This window comes from Aquarana catesbeiana, linkage group LG09, assembly GCF_042186555.1.
Source record: "Aquarana catesbeiana isolate 2022-GZ linkage group LG09, ASM4218655v1, whole genome shotgun sequence".
NCBI lineage: Eukaryota > Metazoa > Chordata > Amphibia > Anura > Ranidae > Aquarana > Aquarana catesbeiana.
Window position 1 is genome coordinate 289,291,154 of NC_133332.1, and position 26,977 is coordinate 289,318,130.

General features: G+C 46.7%; 1 protein-coding gene across 4 annotated transcripts in view; it reads right to left on the reverse strand.

Annotated features, from left to right (window-relative positions):
• IQSEC2 (IQ motif and Sec7 domain ArfGEF 2) overlaps positions 1-23,209 on the reverse strand; it is a 440,728-nt gene extending 417,519 nt beyond the window's left edge. For all 4 annotated transcript variants that reach the window (XM_073600380.1, XM_073600381.1, XM_073600379.1 and 1 more), the window contains exon 1: positions 22,600-23,209. In XM_073600380.1, coding sequence (XP_073456481.1) covers positions 22,600-23,036 — 437 coding nt within the window. In that variant the 5' untranslated portion in view covers positions 23,037-23,209. The remainder of the gene's footprint in view (positions 1-22,599) is intronic.
• Positions 23,210-26,977: the final 3,768 nt, after the last annotated feature.

Genomic DNA, 26,977 nt, shown 5'->3' on the forward strand with positions numbered 1-26,977 from the left:
ACGCCTCCAGGTTGCCATATTGCATTTTACAGAAAATTACAGCGCTGCAGATTGAAAAGGAATTTTTAATAACATTCAACTGCAATATGACTTGTGTCGCAATTGTATATGCAATAATTCTTTTATTTGCTTTTTTTTTTTCCACGAAAGTGGAGTTATCCTTTAAGTCATGCAAAAGTAACACCACCCAGGTATAGGCTCATATCACCGAATATCAACATGATCTGGATCTTCTGTAATAGATGACTCCAAATGCTCATGAAGCTTGTTTGACCACAACAGCTATACCCCTATAGGGATAAAGCTCTTGGGATTGACGTTTTAGGTTTTTGAGTCTCAACATGGACCCCCGCTCTCCCTTTTTGCTAAAAATCACATGAGCATGCTGGTCTGCATTAGGAAATGAGGTCATCTTATAGTCATTAAAGCGGACCTTCAGTAATTTTTTCATCTTTCCATCTATTAAATCTTCTGCCCTTGTTTTAACTTTGGATAGTAAAACATTTTTTTTCTGCCAGTAAATACCTTATACAGCCCCCTTCCTGTTTCTTGTCCTGTCATTAGCCTAGGCTTATAACATCATGCACAGCTCTGTCTCTCTTGTGAGAGTTTGCCAGGAAGGGAGGGGGGATGAGTCATAAGAGGGCCAATGAGAGCTGCAGGGCTGCAGAACTGGAGGTGTAGCTGTGTGTGTCTGTGTAAATCCAGGAAGTGAACAGGCGGCAGCTTCAGCTGCCCACAGTTAAAATGGCTGCAGCCAGATTTAGTGGAGAGAGATTTCTGCAGCATATTTGGCAGGTACAGAATCACAGTATATATACAATAATATGCAAAGTGGTTGGAGGAAATCTTCAGAATAGCAAAGAGGTTTTTATTACAAATTATGTGAGCAGACTGCAGTTCCTCTTTAAATATTTTTGTTTGTATTCTCAGTTACCATTTTTCCACTTCCTAGTTGAGTGAGGCACTGGTGATGTAACCATGGCCTTACATACAGTGGGGCAAAAAAGTATTTAGTCAGCCACCAATTGTGCAAGTTCTCCCACTTAAAAAGATGAGCGAGGCCTGTAATTGTCATCATAGGTATACCTCAACTATGAGAGACAAAATGTGGAAACAAATCCAGACAATCACATTGTCTGATTTTTGAAAGAATTTATTTACAAATTATGGTGGAAAATAAGTATTTGGTCAATATCAAAAGTTCATCTCAATACTTTGTTATATATCCTTCATTGGCAATGACAGAGGTCAAACGTTTTCTGTAAGTCTTCACAAGGTTGTCACACACTGTTGCTGGTATGTTGGCCCATTCCTCCATGCAGATCTCCTCTAGAGCAGTGATGTTTTGGGGCTGTCGCTGGGCAACACGGACTTTCAACTCCCTCCAAAGGTTTTCTATGGGGTTGAGATCTGGAGACTGGCTAGGCCACTCCAGGACCTTGAAATGCTTCTTACGAAGCCACTCCTTCGTTGCCCATTGTCATGCTGAATCATTGTCATGCTGTTCATTTTCATGTCCCTGCTGATGGGAGGTGTGCACTCAAAATCTCAGGATACATGGCCCCATTCATCCTTTCATGTACACTGATCAGTTGTCCTGTTCCCTTTGCAAAAAAAAAGCCCCAAAGCATGATGTTGCCACCCCCATGCTTCACAGTAGGTATGGTGTTCTTTGGTTGCAACTCAGCATTCTCTCTCCTCCAAGCACAACAAGTTGTGTTTCTACCAAACAGTTCTACTTTGGTTTAATCTGACCATATGACATTCTCCCAATCCTCTTCTGGATCATCCAAATGCTCTCTAGCAAACCTCAGACGGGCCTGGACATGTACTGGCTTAAGCAGGGGGACACGTCTGGCACTGCAGGATCTGAGTCTCTGGCGGCGTAGTGTGTTACTGATGGTAGCCTTTGTTACGTTGGTCCCAGCTCTCTGCAGGTCATTCACTAGGTCTCCACGTGTGGTTCTGGGATTTTTGCTCACCATTCTTGTGATCATTTTGACCCCACGGGGTGAGATCTTGCGTGGAGCCCCAGATCGAGGGAGATTATCAGTGGTCTTGTATGTCTTCCATTTCCTAATTATTGCTCCCACAGTTGATTTCTTCACACCAAGCTGCTTGCCTATTGCAGATTCAGTCTTCCCAGCCTGGTGCAGGTCTACAATTTTGTTTCTGGTGTCCTTCGACAGCTCTTTGGTCTTCACCATAGTGGAGTTTGGAGTGTGATTGTTTGAGGTTGTGGACAGGTGTCTTTTATACTGATAACAAGTTCAAACAGGTGAATATATAGGAGATAAAACAGTATCACATTAAGAAAACAAATGTGAAGAGACACATAATATCAAACAGGTGCCCATTAATACAGGTAATGAGTGGAGGACAGAGGAGCCTCTTAAAGAAGAAGATACAGGTCTTTGAGAGCCAGAAATCTTGCTTGTTTGTAGGTGACCAAATACTTATTTTCCACCATAATTTACAAATAAATTCTTTCAAAAATAAGACAATGTGATTGTCTGGATTTGTTTCCACATTTTGTCTCTCATAGTTGAGGTATACCTATGATGACAATTACAGGCCTCTCTCATCTTTTTAAGTGGGAGAACTTGCACAATGGTTGGCTGACTAAATACTTTTTTGCCCCACTGTATGGGAAGGTTACATTACCAGCACCTTTCTCTTCTCTTCAGATGATCAGTACTGTCTAATGTTCCTGGAGGCAGACCCAGAGTTCCAGGAAGAAAAAGGGAGATGGATTCATCTGCCCTTAGTAAAAAATAAGAAAAAAAAAAAAAAGGCGCGCCTGCAGTTATCTATGTATCTTTTTGTAGGTTGTCATTACTGAACATTTCTAAAGGCGATTTTGCTTTGATTTTAAGGTAAGGGTGAAATTCCTTTTTAAAAGGTGAATAACAGGTATGGATTTTATTGAATAGTTGCATGGTCCAGCTTGGTCCAATCTAATGTTGGCCATAGATGAATCAACATTCGACCAGTTCAGCAGGACAAATTTCAATCCATGTGCATTCCATGTTCAACAATTGATTGTTAGATTGACTTCGACCGTGTGTATGCTCCATAGAGCATTTGTTGCCGGAATTTCCGCCAACAAATGTTTGAGAGCAGGTTCTCAAATTTTCTGACAAGACGCACAAAAGTCCACGCATGCTCGGAATCAAGCAAAAGAGCCGCACTGGGTATAGAACTTCACTTTTCTCGGCTCATCGTACATCTTGTACCTCACCGCGTTCTTGACGTTCGGAATTTCCAACAACATTTGTGCGACCATGTGTATGCAAGACAAGTTTGAGCCAACATTCTTTGGAAAAAAAATCCACGGTTTTGTTGTCGGAATATCCTATCATGTGTACATAGCCAATCAGTAAAGAACCCTCTACGCAGTTTAAGGTTAAACCTCTTTTCTTCTAAGTTTAATGAGTGGCCACGTGTCTTGTTAAACTCCCTCCGTGTCGAACGGGAATGTTGTAAAACTTTTGATCTGCGGCTGGAGCCCCGATTAGCGGAGCGTCTGTCAGAATACAATGCCCTGATAGGAGAGGATTCCTGCAGCCATCTAATTTGCATGGATGTGGCAATCCATACATTTTTTGAAAAAATAAAAAAATAAAAAAATGCCCTAATGCACAGCAACCACAGGGGGGCGCTTGCTCGGCCTGAGTGCCATTGACAGAGTGCTTTGTATTTTTCTCAATGAGGTGAAGAGGCAGTGGCGGCAATGTCACCATCTCCAGCAAGGAGTAGTATATTTACAATTAAAAATAAGTAGATATGTTACCATTACTAATACATTTAACTTTAAAGTCAACAGCTCCACTAGTGATAAATCAGCATCACTGTAAGAAACTAGAGCAGCGCCGTCATGGCCTCACATGACAATCGTGGTGTCATCACACATTCTATTTTCAAGCATCGCACGCGGCAACATCAATGGTAAGAACACGTAAATTCAATACATGTTCCAAAGACAATGGGAGAGATTTTCCCATTTACAAGTCTATACCGCCTGATCTTCAAAAAAAAATCATTCAGATAAAACAATTGTGGTGAAGAGATTGTAATTAGGGATTTACACTTTTCTAAGGCGCGAGCGATCTTCCATGCAGAGATCAGGTCCTCCTCGCATAGTCTTATGTCTGGCTGGGAACCCCCATAGACATCCATAGTGCCATCAAGGTCAGTGTGCAGAATGTAGAACACCACTCTATAGCTGGAGAACAATGGAAGAGCCAAACACAGGGAAGGGAAAAGCTGGCCACATGTTACAATCTCATTTTGCAATCTACATCTACCAACCACCGTGTAAAAAAAAAAAAAAAAAGGGACCTACCCAAAGGAATGCACATGGAATGGATGGTTTAGGTCACACCATTGCACTACAAACTCGGTGAATCCAAAACTGGCCCCACACAGCCATCTGATCTCTAGGGGGAGGAAACCCTGGCAACTCTAGCTGGGGTGGAACTACAAGTCTCATCATGACTCACAGAGGAGTGGCGGGACTTGTAGGTTCATTGGAGCTGGAGTGCCAGGCTCTCCGATTCCTGATCTAGGCTTTCCAACAACTATGTAGCCCAAGACTCTGCCTGATTAGATATAAACTGAATGGATCGTTTGGGTAAACCCTCACATATCACATGGCTTATGCCGCGTATACACGAGCGGACTTTTCGACCGGACTGGTCCGACAGACTTTCGACGGACTTTCCGAATGAACGGACTTGCCTACACACGATCACAACAAAGTCCGATGGATTCATACGTGATGACGTACGACCGGACTAAAATAAGGAAGTTGATAGCCGGTAGCCAATAGCTGCCCTAGCGTCGGTTTTCATCCGTCGGACTAGCATACAGACGAGGGGATTTTTCAATAGGAGCTGGGTCCGGCGGAGTTCTGACATAAAGATTTGAAACATGTTCCAAATCTAAAGTCCGTCAGATTTTTGACCGAAAAAGTCCGCTGCAGGTCCGATGAAGCCCACACACGGTCGAAAAGTCCTCTCGTGTGTACAGGGCATTAAGTACATCTAAAGGAGGTAGTACAATGAGATTGTAATACATATACGTCATTATACTCCCTCTCTCTGCCCAAATATCTTGCCATCATTAAAATGTAACTCCACGTTTGTTGATAAAAAAAACATCTATGTATACTGCAAGGATTTTTAACAAACTTTGCTGCATATTCCTACTTTTTGCTGTGAAGAAATAGTCGTTTGTTTCTCTGTGTTCATGTGGAAAGTGAATCTAATGGGAGTGATTTTATAATCATCAATCAGCTGCTGCATCTGCAGGGTTCTAATGAGGAAAGTGGCAGGGCCTGCGTCTCTTTAGACGTGATTTCCTATTGGGAGTATATCACCAAAATTACACCTTTATTGCAGGGGATGCCCAAAATCTGACTTGTATCTTAGTGTAGACTTCTGGGAAAATCAGTGAGCCAATCACACAAGCAGGAAATATGTTTCTGGGGGCGTTCTGTACACCATCTGTATAGAGAACGCCTGCAGGTAGCCATATTGCATTTTTACAGAAAATTACAGAGCTGCAGATTGAAAGGGAAAGGACATTACAATAGGACTTGTGTCACAACTGTATACTATGCACTATAATACTTTATGTGCTCATTTTTTCCCACGAAAGTATAGTTACACTTTAAAGCTGAACTCCAGGTGACCAGATAAATATGTAAATAAAATACATATTAGAGAGTGTTTTTACATGCCATAGGATTTTTATTTCTGTCCATCCAGTCTAGAGATTTACACAGCTGTGCTACAGTCGAGCAAGAGACCTGAATTTCCTCTGCTGCAGTTGAGTATCACTTACAGGTCCTCCCCCAGCCTGTGACTGGACTGGATTTCGTCACTTCAGGTTTCGATTTGTTTACAATTCGATTTGTATACCATTTGATCAAACCGATCTCGGCTTCATCCAACGCTTTGGAGGCCTGAGCAGAGATCCTGCCTCCCCAGATCACTTGAAAAAGAGGGCCTGTCATTGCCCATGCTATCACAGGGGATTTTCGTTCATCCCTTGTGATAGCAATAATGTTGATAAAAAATAAATTAAAAAGGTACAAGGTTTAAAGAAAAAAAAAAAAAAAAAGAAAAAAGTTAAATAGAAAAAAAAAAAAAAAAGGAGGAGAGAGTTAAGTGCCCCATCCCCTGAGCTCACAGGCAAATGAGAATGCGCATGTAGGTCCAGCATGTATATGTAAACGGTAGCACAAGACCTCCTGTTTAACTCTAAACCCATAACCTGTAAAGGCTTTTAAGGAATCGCCTATGGATTGTTTAATGTACTGTTGTTTTTCGCCAGTCCACGGGCGTGCACAATTTTAAAGCGTGACATGTTTGGTATCCATTTACTCAGCGTAACATCTTTCATATTGCACCAAAAAATTGGGTATTATATTGTGCTCTGTGATGAGGATTTTGACACTTTCAATCACAATATACTGTGTTTTCTGTGCACTACAATTCATTAAAGTGTATTTTTTCCACAAAATTTGCATTTGAAAAACCGCTGTGCAAATATCTTGCAACATAAAATAAAATTGCAGCACCCACCATTTTGCTCTCTAGGGCCTCTGCTTAAAAATTGATTTTTACATGTAGGAGAGAAATGCCAGAATTGGCCTGGGGGTCCACTGGCTGAGTTCTAATAGTGACTACACATACTGCAATCTGATTGCTCTGTCTTTTAGGCCTCTATCACACAGGCGTGTATCCGCATACACCGGATTCCAGTGGCAAGAATCAGCGGATTCTTGCGGCTGGAATGACAGGTACACGTGAATGATTTTTTGTTTTGTTTTTATAAAACACAGTGGGGGTGTCTTATGAAAACAGCTGAGCATGGCAACCAATCAGTTTCTATGGTCAGCTTGTTTGGGTAAGCGTCAAAAAGAAAGACAGAAGCCGATTGGTTTCCATGAATAGACATACAGGTTTCCTGCGTCTTTAGAAGAGCAGAAGGCTTCTAGACTGGACTAATTGGTTCAAAAAAAATTCTACATTAGAGCTCATTCACATGGCTGATTATGGTCGTTCACCATCCACATCGGTGTATTTCTGAGGCAGGTACATCGGAAACACCCATCAGCCGCAGATAGAAGCCTTAATCAAATCAATGACAGGCTGACAGTCTGTCTGTCCATATGACTACACATTGAGGGGTCACCTGTGGTTAGGGAGGAATGTGCGCCCCTGAACTGTCTGCAGTGGCAGCCCGTCGCTCATTTCTATAGGAATCCAGTCCATGCCCAGCACAGAAATACGCTGATCTGGGTGGTGTATGGCTCTAATGTGTATGACCCCCTAATAAGGCACCCAAAATTAATATTGCTGTTTGGAATGGATGTCTACAGGTTTATTCACCCAGCATTACCTACTATTGTTCTGTATCATTTAGATAAGAAATTATGTTTGGTAAAGGAGATTGTACAATCAGACTAACATGTATGGCTAGTTTAAAGCATCATTACACTCCCCCTACTAAGAGAATGCTTTTGCATTATCTCCTTCTGCATCTGACTTTGCTAGCACACTGCCAAGTGATGCCTATGTTTTCTAGTCCTGCATCTGGATCCCAGTTCGGGCCGTGCAATATCGGCATCTGGATCCCAGTTCGGGCCGTGCAATATCGGCATCTGGATCCCAGTTCGGGCCGTGCAATATCGGCATCTGGATCCCAGTTCGGGCCGTGCAATATCGGCATCTGGATCCCAGTTCGGGCCGTGCAATATCGGCATCTGGATCCCAGTTCGGGCCGTGCAATATCGGCATCTGGATCCCAGTTCGGGCCGTGCAATATCGGCATCTGGATCCCAGTTCGGGCCGTGCAATATCGGCATCTGGATCCCAGTTCGGGCCGTGCAATATCGGCATCTGGATCCCAGTTCGGGCCGTGCAATATCGGCATCTGGATCCCAGTTCGGGCCGTGCAATATCGGCATCTGGATCCCAGTTCGGGCCGTGCAATATCGGCATCTGGATCCCAGTTCGGGCCGTGCAATATCGGCATCTGGATCCCAGTTCGGGCCGTGCAATATCGGCATCTGGATCCCAGTTCGGGCCGTGCAATATCGGCATCTGGATCCCAGTTCGGGCCGTGCAATATCGGCATCTGGATCCCAGTTTCGGGCAGTGCAATATCGGCATCTGGATCCCAGTTTCGGGCAGTGCATTACCTGCATCTGGATCCCAGTTCGGGCCGTGCAATACCTGCATCTGGATCCCAGTTCGGGCAGTGCAATACCTGCATCTGGATCCCAGTTCGGGCAGTGCAATACCTGCATCTGGATCCCAGTTCGGGCAGTGCAATATCGGCATCTGGATCCCAGTTCGGGCAGTGCAATATCGGCATCTGGATCCCAGTTCGGGCCGTGCAATATCGGCATCTGGATCCCAGTTCGGGCAGTGCAATATCGGCATCTGGATCCCAGTTCGGGCCGTGCAATATCGGCATCTGGATCCCAGTTCGGGCCGTGCAATATCGGCATCTGGATCCCAGTTCGGGCCGTGCAATATCGGCATCTGGATCCCAGTTCGGGCCGTGCAATATCGGCATCTGGATCCCAGTTCGGGCCGTGCAATATCGGCATCTGGATCCCAGTTCTGGCAGTGCATTACCTGCATCTGGATCCCAGTTCTGGCAGTGCAATATCGGCATCTGGATCCCAGTTCTGGCAGTGCAATATCGGCATCTGGATCCCAGTTCTGGCAGTGCATTACCTGGATCCCAGTTCTGGCAGAGCATTACCTGCATCTGGATCCCAGTTCTGGTAGGGCGTTATCTGGATCCCAGTTCGGGCAGTGCATTACCTGGATCTGGATCCCAGTTCTGGCAGTTCAATACCTTTATCTAGATCCCAGTTCTGACAGAACAATATCTGCATCTGGATTCTAGGTCTGTTCAGCCACCCTGGTCATTAGAACATGGTCTCCCTCCAGTAAAGGAGGAAAAAAGCAAGACATTCCAATGTAAGAACAGATCTCTGAGCTCTGAAGGCATAAAAAGCCAGGTGGTGACTTAGCCCACCACAGTCCACCCACCACTAAAATATCAAGTCCGCATGGACATTACCTTTAAATTTTCCACCTCCGCTTTGAAGGTAGGAGTAGGACTACAAAGAAGACACCTTGACCTTGCAAAGTCCTATTATTAGGATGTTACAGTAAATTATTTATCTTGGAAACCTTCCACACATTTTAGATCCGCCAAGGATTTTTTTATTGCAAGTTATTTTGCTATGTTAAATGCACAACCCCTCACCAGTCTCCCACTGCCAAGTAGCTTAACATCATGTCTTTATCAACATGAGGCACGTACCACCTACACAAGTCACTGCAATCTTAAATGCCAAGCACAGTACCCCAGAATCACTAAGGCAATTAGCATTTGTCATTATCAGCCTTAGGCCACACACACTCATATTCTTCATTAGTCTTTGCCATTATCACAAACACTGAACACAGACAGCCTCGCCTAATGCCAGGACATCACTTGTTGGCATGTTCTGCATCTGGCACACTCCCTAATCAATAATCCCTATTCTAGGCATCATTTGTGAAAGGCTCTGAAATATGAACTATTGGTGTTGCTGACAGCTGCCAACTAAAATCTCACTTTTCCAAAACAGAAGAAAAAAAAAAAAAGACGAACCTGGTTACTATAGGTACAGACGGTCTTATTATTAGTCATAAAAGAATCAGCGATTAGAAGGGATGCACTGAAGTTTCTGCTGCCGAAAATGGTGTTTTCAGCATTTTGTGCCGATAATGGCCGATGCCGATAATGGCACCAAAAACGCATTTGTGAATTTGTTGCAATTTTACTGTGCTTATGGTGTTTTTTTTATCGGTCACCTGACTTAAAAACTCAAAAACCTTAACACGGGTGCGTTATTGATGCGTTTTCAATGCATTTCAATAGAGGTACGTTTTTTGGTGCGTTTTTTTTAACGGGCCAAAAATGCAGCAGTAAAGTAAGATTATTACCACAAAGGAAGACATACAGAGAGTTTAAAGGGACACTTTTCTAAAAGTGGTGATAATGGCTGACAAATTCATCTTCATTTAAATTCATTCTAATAATTAAAATGTCAAATATAATACAAACATATAAATATATATAGGTTTTTTTAAAAACGAAATTTCCGGTTTTGGCCAAGTGCATCCTGAATTTTCAGTTTCGGTACCAAAATTTCCATTCGATGCACCTTTGGGAATTGGAACCCAAGACATCGCCATCTTCCCCCCCATCCCATTGCTTGGCACTTGCAATGAACCTTAGTGCCCATCCCTCCACATTTCAAGGGATGCCACTGCCACCAAAATGTCACCTGCGACTATGGACCATCACCAGCTCTGTTGCAAACTTCACACTTAATAATGTGACATCGCTGGGGACCGCCGAGAGGCTGCTTAGTACCCAACGCTGTACCGCGGGGGGGGGGGGGGTATAGACACAGGGATCGTGTACCTTCTCAACATTTGTCAGTGTGCAAGAAAAAAGGTAAAAATAGGCACCAGAGACCACCTTGCATAGGAGAGGGGGAAGTTTGGGATTGTAATTCTTTTGGCAGTTTCGTAATAAAGACCAACTCCAAGCAAAAAAAAAAAAAAAAAGTGCCTGTGCTGTAAAGGTTAAATCGCTCGTTCCGTCTAGGGGAGAAGAAAAACAGTTTTACTTAAGCAGCCCATAGAGGAGTGAATTTTACTTTCCTTCTACCACAGGTGTAAAGAAAGAAAATCACTGACTGTGTTAATGGGGGGAATCCCTCCTGGAGCGCTATTGTGTTCTACACTCATTCTTTTGTTCATGCACTGCAGCACTGCCAAACCCAGGCATTTCACTTAAAATGGAGGTAAACCCGATTCATGAAATTTGAGCTGGGCACATACATCTGCAGCGTTTTCTTATCTCTCTTTAAAGCCCCAAGTCCCGTGGCTTTCTCCTGCTCCATTCTTCTGTTATCAGCATGAGAACTTCTGACAACTGTGATAAAACCAGCCTGAAATTTGTGTTGGGGTGGGTGCTATAAATAGATTAGCAGAGAGCTGGTCCATTCACAGCACAGCTCTGCAAGTCTGTACCTATGAGGAGTGGGGGGGGTGTGCCTTTCCTCCAATCAGCTGTCTCACAGTGTATGGCAAGACTCCCCTTCTCCTAAATTCTAACATGATGTGCACTTTCTAAACAGTATATAAAGCTGGAAACAGCAGATATACATGTAAAACTTATGTAGGGAGATTTGTTTCATATCTGTGTATGATCTGAGGCTGTTTCACTGGGTATTGGAGAGGGTTTACATCCACTTTAACTTCCCTCCAACCGAACATTGTTTGGCTATTCCAGCCACAGACATCCACTTGCCATTTTGGCCAGTGAGTATGTAAAGTGGTTGTAAACTCCCATCCATTTATTAATAATAAGGCTTACCTATAGGTACTGTAAATATCTCCTTAAAGGGGTGTTCCAGCCGTAAAAAAAAAAAAATGTTAAAAGTCAGCAGCTACAAACACTGTAACTGCTGACTTTTAAAAAAATAAGGACACTTACCTGTCCAGGGCGCCCGCGATGTCAGCCCCCTGAGGCCGATCCGTCCCCCGTATCGTGTGCCCGCGCCGCCATCCTCACTAAGGGAAACAGGCAGAGGAGCCTTGCGGCTTCACTGCCCATTTCCTACTGCGCATGCGCAAGTCAACCGGCGATTTTTGAATGGGCAGCTGTCTTCTGTGACACACACAGGTCCCAGAAAACACAGTGCCCAAATTTCCCAGAAATTAACGCGAGGAGGAGAAGACTGAAGATCACAGCGGAATAGGAAGTGGCAGATTAGGACGATCTGCTTAGCAACAGGTATTTCTGGTAAGTGAATTTTTTTTTTCAAATGTTTTTTAATGTATTTAAAAAAAATTTTTTTTTTTTTTAGGGTGGACCTCCGCTTTAACTTGCACTGTTTAGGAGATATTTACGGTATATGCAGCTGATGACGTAATTGACGCATGCGCTCTGAAGAAACAGCCACCCATGCCGTAAACTGCGGCACCCCTGCGCAGGAGTGATGGCACACAGTTTCGCCCAGTCACACAGCCGGAGTCCGCGGACCCAGAACGAAGATGGGTGAAGATGGATGTGACCTCCAGCGATAGCTACACATCAGTGGAGGGCTTTGTTTGCAGGTAAGTTTCACATAATGTGCTAGTATGTGATGCATACTAGTACATTACGGCTTTACTTTGCAGGTCAGATTTAAAAAAAATAAATAAATAAATAAATAAAAATTTACCTTGCAGTTTACTTCCTCTTTAAGACTTGAAGGCTGTATTAGGAGGAAACTCAGTACACAATCCAATAGGCACCAAAACTATTCCCAGCCTATGAAAAGACAAGCATCTATACTTATTCTCACAGTTGCCGCTGCAGGTATTCCACTTCCGGGTGTGTCCAATACCTGCTTCTCCCATTGCACACTGCATTTTCTCTTGATGGCTTCTATGCCACTACAAGGCGTACGAGCCGGCAGGCAAAATCACAGCATACAGGGAAGGAGTGAGGACTTGACACACCCAGAAGCATTGAATACCTACAGTGGCCGGGAACATTAAAGCAGCTGCGTTTGAAGACACAGGCCCTCGGAAAAGACATTCTTTACCAGGCTGGGGATGGTTTATATGTACCCTGTGACAACAGGTTCACTTCAACTGCTTATCCACTGGGACAGTTTTTTTAATTTTTCACATACATGTTCAAATTTGCTAGAAAATGAACCCCCCAAACATAGTACATTTTAAATTCAGAGGCCACATTGCTCAGCCCTGAAACACTAAAATAAAAAGAAACATTGTTTCTTTTTGTATATTTCTGTTTCTTCATCTGCAGATCAAAGGGACGAAGAAATGTTCCTCTGTTTAACCCCTTAATTTACTCTAATCAGCCTTAATTAACTCCCTATTCTCCATTTAATTATTTTCCTGCTTTTTTTTTTTTTCTTTTGTTCATGTCTATTTTATAAACGATAATCAATTAAAACTTTTTTTTTTTGTTTCCTTTGTTGGTGATTATTTTTACACATATATATTAACATATATTTACAAATTTCACATTGAAAAAGCGCAAAATTATATATATATATATATATATATATATATATATATATATATATATATATATATAATTTGTAAATAACTTTGCAATGCTTTGTACCATTGCTGACAGCTGAAGTTAAAACAAAACAGTTGCGGTAGGTATCGGTAATTGGTATCAGCGAGTACTAAAAAAAGAAAAAAAAAAAAAAAGTATCGGTACTCATTGTAAAAAAAAAAAAAAAAAAATGCTAATGCTGCATCCCTAGTTAAATGTGAGCTCTGGTGCTAGAATTATTGCCCCCACTCCAACGTTCACAGCGATGCCTCACATGTGGTGCAATCATTGTTTACATATGTGTGCCGGACCTACATACATGTTTGCATTTGTGTGTGAGCACGGGAGAACGTAAGTGCTATTACATTTTTTATTTATTTTTACACTTTTTTTTATCCCATGTTGCTATCACAAAAGGGTAAACAAGCTTCTTGTGATAGCTTTGAGCAGTGACAGGTACTCTTTATTGAGACATCAGGGGTCAATTAGATTCCTGATATCTCCCCTGGCCTTCAAAGCATCTGATCAAAACGCAGATTGTGTTTGACCAGATGCTTCCTCGGCTGTACCAACCAGGGAATGACAGCACTGAAAGCAAAAGTGCCGAAATCCTCATCGCTTCCAGCTTCATTCATCATAGAGGAGATCAGGGAACAGATGTTCCTCCATTTCCTCTGTGGGCGGCCGACCCAACTGCTTACAGCGGCACCAGGCTCCCTGTTGGAAGGTGAGAGCCCGGGAACGGCTGTGGGCAGCGATTGTGGGGGGGCCCTTCTGAGTGCTGTAAGAGTGATCAGGCAGCTGCAGCCATCATTCTGGTATAACCGCTTGCTGTCCAGGCTGTATATAGGAAGCGGTGCACTTTACAGACAAACTGACTATGTGTGTTAAATGTACTTGAACTAACATGCAGCAGCAAGTGGTCCCTGTGATCAGAACATCAACAAATTCACTTTAATCCAAGTTATTTCTAATCCACTGCAGCCCAAATCCAGAGAGCTCCTCACATGGGAATTGTCATGTTAATACCCGATCTGCATTACTTCCTCTCCTACCAATAAAGGGAGAAGGGAGTCTGGAGGAAGGATGTGCCCCCTGCCTTCATTTCAAGGCCTAATTGACAATTCTGAGTGGAGTGTGCCTTTAAATACAATATACTTGTCAATGACAACAACACATAGCTATATTCTGGGTATGACACATCATCCCGCTTGTGCTGTCAGCGCCATATCACACCATTAAACAACATCTCACTTGTCACTTCAATGTTTTGTTCCCCTTTCCTCGGCCACAAACCAACATGAAGCAACTCCTTTTTTCTCTCTGTTCTTGGTAAGGGTGCTCACAGATATAAGACACAAGCTGCTCTGAATGTAAATACTGCTCAGACAAAGTTGCTGTCAGCCTATCAGCGTTCTTCAGGCTCCTGGCAGCAGGGCTGGACGGTGATCTGGTGACTTCCACTGTACCTAAATACCGGAGTCCCATGTACTCACCGCCCAGAGCCCAGTGTACCATCACCATTTCATTTCCCCATGTGCTAGAATCTTCAGTCCCAAAGAAGTCCTAGGCAGCTCCTTCATTGTCCCATTGGCATACTGATGGCACAATTTCACAAATCATACCCTAAGGCTCATCTGCACAGACAACTGCTTTCCTACTTGTCTATGGGAGTGTAGCAGCAGCTTATATGAGGTCTGTGCAGCTCAGAGGCAACTAAAACACTAGAAATGATGTTGCATTAGCTGATTGACAAGCTTCATGGGCAGTCTTCCACAACTGGGGTTCCTCCAAAGGTTCCCTGAGCAGCAACCTACCTGACCTCTCACCTGGTGGTGCCTGCAGAGTTCCAGGACCAACACCATGTGGAGAAGACAGCTAGAGGACGCCAATCCATTGTAAGGGTGGCAGTCTGGTCATGTATGGGGGGGGGGGGGGGGGGGTAGGTCTTCCTATAGCCACCCATGGAAGGGGCAGCTTTTAAGCTGACCCCAAATTAATTGGTTTTAGAAATAGTTCCCCAAGATCTGAAAATGGTTTTAAAAGATTCCTCTGGGGAAACATGGTTGAGAAAGAATACCTTAGAATGTCTATTAAGTGACACCACCAATACAGGCAGCAGATGACTTGTCATTGTGGGGCTGATTTAATAAACTGGAGAGTGCAAAATCTGGTGCAGCTCGGTATGGTAACCAGATTGTAACTTCAGCTCGGTATGGTAACCAGATTGTTACTTCAGCTCGGTATGGTAACCAGATTGTAACTTCAGCTCGGTATGGTAACCAGATTGTTACTTCAGCTCGGTATGGTAACCAGATTGTAACTTCAGCTCGGTATGGTAACCAGATTGTAACTTCAGCTCGGTATGGTAACCAGATTGTAACTTCAGCTCGGTATGGTAACCAGTAGGGATGCACTGATACCATTTTTTTTTTTTTAAACGTGTACTTTTTTTTTTAGTACTTGCCGATACCAATTACCAATACCTACCGCAACTGTTTTGTTTTCTCTGCAGCTGTCAATGGTACAAAGCATTGAAAAGTTATTTATAATTTATTTAAAAGTTATTTATTTATTATATTTATATTAAAAGGCTAATATATATGTGTGTGTAAAAATATTCACTAACAAAGCAAACAAAAAAAAGTTTTGTTTATCGTTTATTAAAAAAAAAGCAGGAAACTAGGGAGTTAATTAAGGCTGATTTGAGTAAATTAAGTGCCGGTTCACACTGATGCGAGTTCATGGCGAATTTGATGCGTCAAAAACATTCTAAATTCGCATGTCATCCCTAAAGTCATTGTTTTCTATGACCGTCGTTCATATACATGCGTTGCGATTCCTCTATGAATGCGATGCGATAAAAAAAAGGGTCTTGTGCGAGTTTACAGCGTTGGGTTGCGAATTTAGCCTCCATAGACATCAATGTAAATTGTTCTGGAATCGCATTGTTGGTTCAGATATGTGCGAATTCCACCACACTACTCTCCACAAAAACCAGGAAATACACAGGAAGTTAACACCCTTTTTTTTTTTTCCATTTTGATTCCATTGGCTAGAACATCAATCGCAGCTATGACCAACTCCTGAAATTCGCGTTAAAATCGCGGTAAATTCGCGGTAAAATCACACCTCACACAGGACAAAAAAACGAAACAAATTCGCAGCGCAGCCGTGTGAACCAGCACTAAGGGGTAATAAGGGGTTAAACTAGGGAGGAACATTTGCTCATCTGTTTGATCTGCAGATGAAGAAACAGAAAAGATACAAAAAAAAAACAATGTTATTTTATTTTAGTGTTTTAGCAGCTGAGCAATGTTGGTAATAAATATTGCAAGTTTTTTTTTTTGACGGCTCCAATAACAGGACTTATTTAACATTTCAGCTGTCATCAGAGGAGACCCAACTGACAGCTCAAAGAGCCGAGCCTGAAAGTACTGGTTTCAGATATCGGTGCATTTGCACGAGTACCGATACTTGTGAAAATACTCTGTATTGGCACCGATACCAATATTGGTGCAACCCTAGTAACCAGATTCTAACTTCAGCTCTGTATGGTAACCAGATTCTAACTTCAGCTTGTTCAATTAAGCTTTGATAAAAACAAAACCTGGAAGCTGATTGGTTTTTATGCAGAGCTGCACCAGATTTTACACTCTCCTGTTCTACTAAATGATCCCCTTTGTGTCTGGAGTATTAAAAGTGTTACAAAAGGAAATCCATATTCTTGTTGCCCCCAGGAGAAGGACTTCAGCCATTCCTGTACTGGGCACACACATAGAACCAGGCCAACATCTGCAGAGGCTCTACCAGTCTTTCATCCCTGGAACCCCAAGTGTCCCTCCAGCTCTGACCGATCATTACCTCCACTTTCCCACACCGGACAATGCACAGTCCTATCACACCGATAGGGAGAATGGAACGTTCCTCCAGATTCCATATACAGTCCTATGAGAGGTACATCCAGAACCACTCCATGAGACAAATTCTATGAAGTGGTACCATGGACCCTCTCCACTGATACAAGCAGGACCTGGGCTCTGCCTGCGCTCCTCTGTACACCTGGATGGCCCAACTAATGAGCATTGTACAGCACCATCCCCTCCAGACGCCTACCAGAGAACCATCACCCCCTCTCCTCCCCCGAGAACACCATTCAGGACCCTTGTGAAGCTTTGCCTGTACCGGCCCCATTACTAAGACTGTATACATGGGGAGCCGTGTACACCTCCATCCATGACACAGCCCTGAGCTATGGGTGTCATGTGTGACAATTAGGGATGAGCTCCGGCGTGTTCGCATGGCGCACGTGCCGAGCCCGCCAGGAAGTCGGCACGGGGCAGCGCTAATCACAAGCAGTGAGACATTTCCCGATGTGCGGCTGCAGAGATCGGGAAATGTCTCCCTGCCTGTGATTAGCGCTGCGCCGTGCCGACTTCCTGGCGGGCTCGGCACGTGCGCCATGCGAACACGCCGGAGCTCATCCCTAGTGACAATACTGTACATTCACAGCAACCCATCTGACCCCCCCAATCATCAACCTCCCCCCAAAATCATCAACCTCCCCCCAGTGCATCGCTTCTATCTACACCCTGATGGTAGATACCACCTGACTGCAAACCCCCCCCCCAACTTCTCTATTCCCTATGTAGCCCCTGATCACTGCACTGACACCACACACACCAATCTGTATGGACAACACTGATACAAAAAAGACACCACTTGTCCCCATCTATAGCTGGATATTACAGTACGAAGCACTGGAGGCCAACAACAGATACAAACAAGGCCAAAGATAAATCCAAGGGAAAAAAACAAGCTTAACTTACCACCGACCCGCAGACAACCAAATATCCCGTCTAACAGTATGTGTTAAAAACAGGGGTTTAGTCCGCACACCTTCACAAATACATGTGTAAGTCACAGAGCCCCACCAAGGCACCCAACACAGATTTATATGTGTCCCCAAATACTTATCCATTAGTGTTATGTACCACAGATACCGGGGCTGCTGCTAAGTTAAGCTTGGTTGTTCCCTTGGATTTATCCTTGGCCTTGTTTGTACCTGTATGACAACACCCCTTTCTGTATACTCCCATCATCATCCACCAGTATACCCCTTCCTCCTGATCCCACATGCAATTCCATCAGAGTAGCCCACTTGTACACCATTCATCTTCTGATGAGATAGAATATAATATAATACAATATATAACACCCAACCACCAAACTCCTCACTTTATTCCTATATTGTGATTACATCAATGGACTGATCTTCTTCATAATGCCAAATACACGTGATAGAATGTTCCTTCCATCCCCCAAATACTACAGACACCAAGATCTCCCTTCTTTATGCCACACAACCCAATGTGATAAGTTCTCCTCCTTCTCTGTGCTACATACAAGTCTATCAGAGTAATCCCCACCTTCACCTCCACCATCCCCACCTTCACCACCTTCCCCTCCACCATCCCGTACCATCCCCTCCACCATCCCGTACCTTCCCCTCCACCATCCCGTACCTTCCCCTCCACCATCCCGTACCTTCCCCTCCACCATCCCGTACCTTCCCCTCCACCATCCCGTACCTTCCCCTCCACCATCCCGTACCTTCCCCTCCACCATCCCGTACCTTCCCCTCCACCATCCCGTACCTTCCCCTCCACCATCCCGTACCTTCCCCTCCACCATCCCGTACCTTCCCCTCCACCATCCCGTACCTTCCCCTCCACCATCCCGTACCTTCCCCTCCACCATCCCCTCCACCATCCCGTCCACCATCCCGTCCACCATCCCCTCCACCATCCCGTACCTTCCCCTCCACCATCCCGTCCACCATCCCGTACCTTCCCCTCCACCATCCCGTACCTTCCCCTCCACCATCCCCACCTTCCCCACCTTCACCTCCACCTTCCCCTCCACCATCCCCACCTCTACTATCCCCACCTTCACCTCCACCTTCCCCTCCACCATCCCGTACCTTCCCCTCCACCATCCCGTACCTTCCCCTCCACCATCTTCACCCGTACCTTCCCCTCCACCATCTTCACCTCTACCATCCCCACCTTCACCTCACCTCACCTCTACCATCCCCACCTTCACCTCACCTCTACCATCCCCACCTTCCCCTCCACCATCCCGTACCTTCCCCTGACCTCTACCATCCCCACCTTCCCCTCCACCATCCCGTACCTTCCCCTCCACCATCTTCACCTCTACCATCCCCACCTTCACCTCACCTCTACCATCCCCACCTTCACCTCCACCATCCCGTACCTTCCCCTCACCTCTACCATCCCCACCTTCCCCTCCACCATCCCGTACCTTCCCCTCCACCATCCCGTACCTTCCCCTCCACCATCCCGTACCTTCCCCTCCACCATCCCGTACCTTCCCCTCCACCATCCCGTACCTTCCCCTCCACCATCCCGTACCTTCCCCTCCACCATCCCGTACCTTCCCCTCCACCATCCCGTACCTTCCCCTCCACCATCCCGTACCTTCCCCTCCACCATCCCCACCTTCACCTCCACCATCCCCACCTTCACCTCCACCTTCCCGTACCTTCCCCTCCACCATCCCGTACCTTCCCCTCACCTCTACCATCCCCACCTTCCCCTCCACCATCCCGTACCTTCCCCTCCACCATCCCGTACCTTCCCCTCCACCATCCCGTACCTTCCCCTCACCTCTACCATCCCGTACCTTCCCCTCACCTCTACCATCCCGTACCTTCCCCTCACCTCTACCATCCCGTACCTTCCCCTCACCTCTACCATCCCCACCTTCCCCTCACCTCCACCATCCCCACCTTCCCCTCCACCATCCTGTACCTTCCCCTCCACCATCCCGTACCTTCCCCTCCACCATCCCCTCCACCATCCCGTCCACCATCCCGTACCTTCCCCTCCACCATCCCGTACCTTCCCCTCCACCATCCCGTCCACCATCCCGTACCTTCCCCTCCACCATCCCGTACCTTCCCCTCCACCATCCCCACCTTCCCCACCTTCACCTCCACCTTCCCCTCCACCATCCCCACCTCTACTATCCCCACCTTCACCTCCACCTTCCCCTCCACCATCCCGTACCTTCCCCTCCACCATCCCGTACCTTCCCCTCCACCATCTTCACCCGTACCTTCCCCTCCACCATCTTCACCTCTACCATCCCCACCTTCACCTCACCTCACCTCTACCATCCCCACCTTCACCTCACCTCTACCATCCCCACCTTCCCCTCCACCATCCCGTACCTTCCCCTGACCTCTACCATCCCCACCTTCCCCTCCACCATCCCGTACCTTCCCCTCCACCATCTTCACCTCTACCATCCCCACCTTCACCTCACCTCTACCATCCCCACCTTCACCTCCACCATCCCGTACCTTCCCCTCACCTCTACCATCCCCACCTTCCCCTCCACCATCCCGTACCTTCCCCTCCACCATCCCGTACCTTCCCCTCCACCATCCCGTACCTTCCCCTCCACCATCCCGTACCTTCCCCTCCACCATCCCGTACCTTCCCCTCCACCATCCCCACCTTCACCTCCACCTTCCCGTACCTTCCCCTCCACCATCCCGTACCTTCCCCTCACCTCTACCATCCCCACCTTCCCCTCCACCATCCCGTACCTTCCCCTCCACCATCCCGTACCTTCCCCTCACCTCTACCATCCCGTACCTTCCCCTCACCTCTACCATCCCGTACCTTCCCCTCACCTCTACCATCCCCACCTTCCCCTCACCTCCACCATCCCCACCTTCCCCTCCACCATCCCGTACCTTCCCCTCCACCATCCCGTACCTTCCCCTCCACCATCCCGTACCTTCCCCTCCACCTTCCCCTCCACCATCCCGTACCTTCCCCTCCACCATCCCGTACCTTCCCCTCCACCATCCCGTACCTTCCCCTCCACCATCCCGTACCTTCCCCTCCACCATCCCGTACCTTCCCCTCCACCATCCCGTACCTTCCCCTCCACCATCCCGTACCTTCCCCTCCACCATCCCGTACCTTCCCCTCCACCATCCCGTACCTTTCCCTCCACCATCCCGTACCTTTCCCTCCACCATCCCGTACCTTCCACTCCACCATCCTGTACCTTCCCCTCCACCATCCCGTACCTTCACCTTCCCCACCCTTCCCCTCCACCATCCCCACCTTCACCTCTACCATCCCCACCTTCACCTCTACCATCCCCACCTTCACCTCTACCATCCCCACCTTCACCTCTACCATCCCCACCTTCACGTACCTTCCCCTCCACCATCCCGTACCTTTCCCTCACCTCTACCATCCCCACCTTCCCCTCACCTCTACCATCCCCACCTTCCCCTCCACCATCCCGTACCTTCCCCTCACCTCTACCATCCCCACCTTCCCCTCACCTCTACCATCCCCACCTTCCCCTCACCTCTACCATCCCCACCTTCCCCTCCACCATCCCGTACCTTCCCCTCCACCATCCCCACCTTCACCTCCACCTTCCCCTCCCTTCCCCTCCACCATCCCGTACCTTCCCCTTCCCCACCACCATCCCCACCTTCACCTTCCCCTACCTTCACCTCCACCATCCCGTACCTTCCCCTCACCTCCACCATCCCCACCACCATCCCCGCCTTCCCCGCCTTCCCCACCTTCCCCTTCACCTCCCCGTACCTTCCCCTCCACCATCCCGTCCTGTCACCCTATCCTTGTGCCCGGCCTCCATCTACACCATCATACCACCAGGGAGGACAATCACTGTGATGTCACCTACAATCCGAATATAGAATTACATCCCCCCCATATATATATATATAATTATTATTATCACACTACCCCCCCTTCATCCCCAATGTTACCCTCTGATCACATCAATGGACTGATACCCCAGAAACACCAACATGCCATAGCCTGCCCCTTCCCCCGATCCCATAGACTCCCATCATCATCCTGCCCCTTCCCCCCGATCCCATACACTCCCATCATCATCCTGCCCCCTCCCATAGACTCCCATCATCATCCTACCCCTTCCTCCCTATCCCATAGACTCCCATCATCATCCTGCCCCTTCCTCCCCATCCCATAGACTCCAATCATCATCCTGCTCCTTCCCCCCGATCCCATAGACTCCCATCATCATCCTGCCCCTTCCCCCCGATCCCATACACTCCCATCATCATCCTGCCCCCTCCCATAGACTCCAATCATCATCCTGCCCCTTCCTCCCTATCCCATAGACTCCCATCATCATCCTGCTCCTTCCTCCCCATCCCATAGACTCCCATCATCATCCTGCCCCTTCCTCCCCATCCCATAGACTCCCATCATCATCCTGCTCCTTCCTCCCCATCCCATAGACTCCCATCATCATCCTGCCCCTTCCTCCCCATCCCATAGACTCCCATTATCATCCTTCCCTCCGGGTGATACTCACTTCCTCTGCAGGGTGGTGGCCGGGCTGTTGCTGGTGCTGTGTCCGGGGCTGGAGCTGCGGGAGGCGGCTCGGTGTGGTCTGGCGGAGGTCCGGTGATGGGGTGGGGGTGGTGTGGAGTAGGTCGGTTCTCCTCCTCCCCGGTGATGATGATGATGATGATGGGGGTGATGATGGCCGTACCCCGCACACCCTCCTCCTCCTCCTCCCGGTTCCCGGTAGTCTGCTCGGTGCTGCTCCTGCCGGGTCTCTCTCAGTTCCCGGTTCTCCTGGCTGATTCGGTCCAGTTGCACCTCCAGCTCCTCGATGCGGCGTCTCTGGGTCTCCAGCAGCTTCTGTTGGCTCTCGATGATGTTGTTGAGCTCCAGCAGGTACTCCACGGCTCGGTTCGGGGACTCCTGTCCGCCGGGGTTGGGGCCCGAGCCGGCTCCCCCTTCCATGGCCGCCAGGGTGGGGATGCCGGAGGTCCGGGGGGGGTGGGGGTGATCAGGTCGGGCGGACAGGCATGGTGGTGGTGCTGGAGGTGCCGGGGGCGGAGCGGACACGAGCTACCGCGGCGACTGCTGCAGAGTCACTGCGCACTGACAGGAGGGGAGGAGCCGGGGGCGGGCCGGCGGGGGGACTGCGTCACCGGCGAGGCTCCTCCAATGGGAAGAGGGTGGGCGGAGAGCGGAGCGTGACGGCCGGCCAATCAGGAGGAGTGTAGGCGAAGGCTAGCGCGTGCCGCCCACCTCCGACCTGTCAAAAGTGACACCTATGGGGGCTGAGAGAGGAGGACTACAAGTCCCATCATTCCCCACCTAGAGGAGTGCCAGGGACAGGAACATAAACAGCAGAGCCCGAGCGACCTGTGGTGGAAGCACGTGGCTAGTGCTGTGTGTGGGGATCACAGTCATCCCTATGGACACCTGTCAGGAGGGGGGGCGGGGCTACTGAGGACCATAAAACATCTTCACATAGAGCAAAGTTCTGTACAAAGCACATAGATCCCAGGCTGCTGGAGACATTCATCACAATGACGGGCTAAGTCCACTCCATGTAAAGAAAAACAATAATAATGATAAATGTACCCAGATCTGAAGGCACATTTAACCGCTTCAGCCCCGGAAGATTTGACCCCCTTCCTGAGCAGAGCATTTTCTGCGATTCGGCACTGCGTTCCTTTAACTGACAATTGCGCGGTCGTGCGACGTTGTACCCAAACAAAATTGACGTCCTTTTTTTTCCCACAAATACAGCTTTCTTTTGGTGGTATTTGATCACCTCTGCCGTTTTTAGAAGAGCGACAATTTTGAAAAAAAAGCATTATTGTTTACTTTCTTGCTATAATAAATATCCCCCCAAAATATATAGAAAAACTAATTGAACAGTTTAGGCCGATATGTATTCTTCTACATATTTTTGGTATAAAAAAAAAAAAAATCACAATAAGCCTATATTGATTGGTTTGCACAAAAGTTATAACGTCTACAATATAGGGGATAGTTTTATGGCATTTTTATTATTAATCTTCTTTACTAGTAATGGCGGCGATCTGCGATTTTTATCTTGACTGCGACATTATGGCGGACACATCGGACACTTTTGATGCGATTTTGGGACCATTAAGATTTACACAGCGATCAGTGCAATTAAAAATGCATTGATTACTGTGTAAATGACACTGGCAGGGAAGGGGTTAACCACCAGGGGGGCGATGAAGGGGTTAAGTGTGTCCTAGGGAGTGATTCTAACTGTAGGGGGGAGGGGCTTCCACTCACATGACAGAGATCACTGCTCCCGATGACAGAGAGCAGTGATCTCTGTCATGACAAAAGGCAGAACGGGGAAATACCTTGTTTACATAGGCACTTCTAGATTCTGCAGCTCTGTCACACGATCACCGGGAGACCAGCGGACTTCGAGTCCGCCAGTCTCACAGTCACGCTGTACGTACGCCAATTAGCCTCGCCAATTAAAAGGGACGTTTATGTACACCCATTTGCCCACCACTGCCATCGTGCCAACGGTCAGCAAGTGGTCAATATTATTTTTGTATAGGAGCCTGCAAAGCATTGCGTGTGTGGTCTGAGATTCCGGGTGCAATCCACTCATTCTGCATCCACTGAACCTTCACTTACAGCAGGGCTACAGGAAGTGTCTATACTGTGCTGATCACTGCGCTTGTGTTCTACAAACAATGGAGAAGTTTGGATTTCAAAATAAATAAATAAACGTACTGTACATACTAAATACTAACTAACTACAAGCTAGGCTTCAGCAGTATGTGAACCGAGAGCTACCACAAGTACAAGCTGGATTTCGAGGAGGCAGAGGAACTAGAGATCAAATTGCCAACATTCGCTGGATCATGGAGAAAGCAAGGGAGTTCCAGAACAATGTCTGCTTCTGCTTTATTGACTACAGTAAGTCCTTGGATCTAGGGTTGCCACCTTTTCTTCAAGTCAAACCTGAACACTTTAGCGGCGCACAGCCTTTTTTTTATACATATATTTTGCTAATAAATAACATTCCCAATCATATGAAGTTAATATCAAGAGTTCCCCTTTACATCCGAATTCGTAGATTTCCCTTTCACTGTAAGGGGGGACTCTGCAGACTCTGATGTTAGGAAGAACTCTGGGAACTCCAACATAAGGGATGCTCTGGGAACCCTGATTTAAGGGAGAACCCTGAGAACCCTGATGTATGGAAAGAACTCTGATGTAAGGGGGAACACTACGGCCTCTGGTGTAAAGGAGAATTCTGAAGTAAGGGGTGCTCTGAGAACCCTGATTTTCCTTAGTGTACTCACTCAGAGGCAGGAGAGAGAAGGGGGGAGACTTCAGTCACAGATAGGGATGGATGGTGAGCTCACTCACCCCTTGGCAGTCAGCACATTTCATCCAGATGTATCTGAGGCTGCTGGACTTCAAATTGCCAGCCCCCACTTTCCTTTTTTTGAGGCACAGCACCAGGGATTGGAGTGTGGGCAGACACAGAGAGGTAGGAGCGGGAGGAAGAGGTGCAGATCGAGCCCTCTCTCCTCTCCCGACTGTGTGTGTGTTTTAGGGGGGATTGTTAGTGCTGGCTTTGGGCAGCATGAAAGAGAGTGTAACAGACACTCTCAGCTCAGACAACTGCAGCCCCCAGATGATGTCTTATGGAGACGAAACCGGTCGGGACGGGCTCTGCTGATGCAACCGCGATATTTGATTTTACTTACTTGCCTTTTAATTCCTTCTCAAATGTGAGTGACCATTTTACTTATTTCAATAAAATCCCTTTTATGTAAATGGAATCGCACTAGGTGGCCCAATTTTTTTCCTTTTACCATATATAATAGTGGGAGGATCCGTTCTTGATCTTTGGTTACTGTTCCCTTGGTGGATACCCATTGATGTTATACATTGTGATGGACCCCTGCCTGATTGGTCTACATCAGAAACCGTGTATGCTGATTCTCTTCTCTGGGTGTTTTACACCACAAGCTCTGTTGACTCGTCAGGCGTATGCCTAGTTGGGTTCAACTTGTCTGGTAAGCCTCTTTCCTTTTGGTGGTGGATTATCAACAGACAACCAGTTCACAGATTTATCTTGCAAGTCACTTTATATATTGGAGTCACTTTATGGACTTTCATTCTAATATATATATATGCATTGTTGGTTTATGTAAACATCATCATTATTGTTGTTTGTATATTAGAGTAATATTGTATATATTTTATCATGGTTTATGGACATCAGTAATGGCTTGTTACTCGTTTGATCCCGTCAGGGGAATTTCACTTTTAGAGCTGCACTTTACCACTTTCCCATTTGTTTAACTGCAGCCGGCAAGCCTGCTGGGAAGCCATAGTCCAGTCTAAATAATGTGTCCGGGTTTCAGGCAGTCTGAAACCTGGACGTATGATTCCAAACCCAAACTGTCCGGGTGAATTCGCACAGGTGGCAACCCTACTTCGATCGTGTGGATCACAACAAGATGTGGCAAATACTGAAAGAAAGGGGAATACCAGTCCACCTCAACTGTCTTCTGAAAAACCTGTATGCAAGTCACGAAGCAACAGTTAGAACAGGACATGGAACAACTGACTGGTTCAAAATCAAGAAAGGAGGATGTATATTGTCACCCTACTTATTTAACTTATATGCAGAGTACATCATGCGAAATGCCAGGATCGACAAATCACAAATAAGATCGCAGGGAGAAATATCAACAACTTGAGATATGCAGACGATACCACACTAATCGCAGAGCTAAAGAGTCTCTTAAAGTGAAATTCAATGCTAAAACTAAAATTACTGCATCTATAGACACCTGCGATCTAACACTAACCTATCTAGCCCTGTAAAGAAAAAATCAGTATACATACCTTTTCTGAAGCTGATCCGGTCTCCA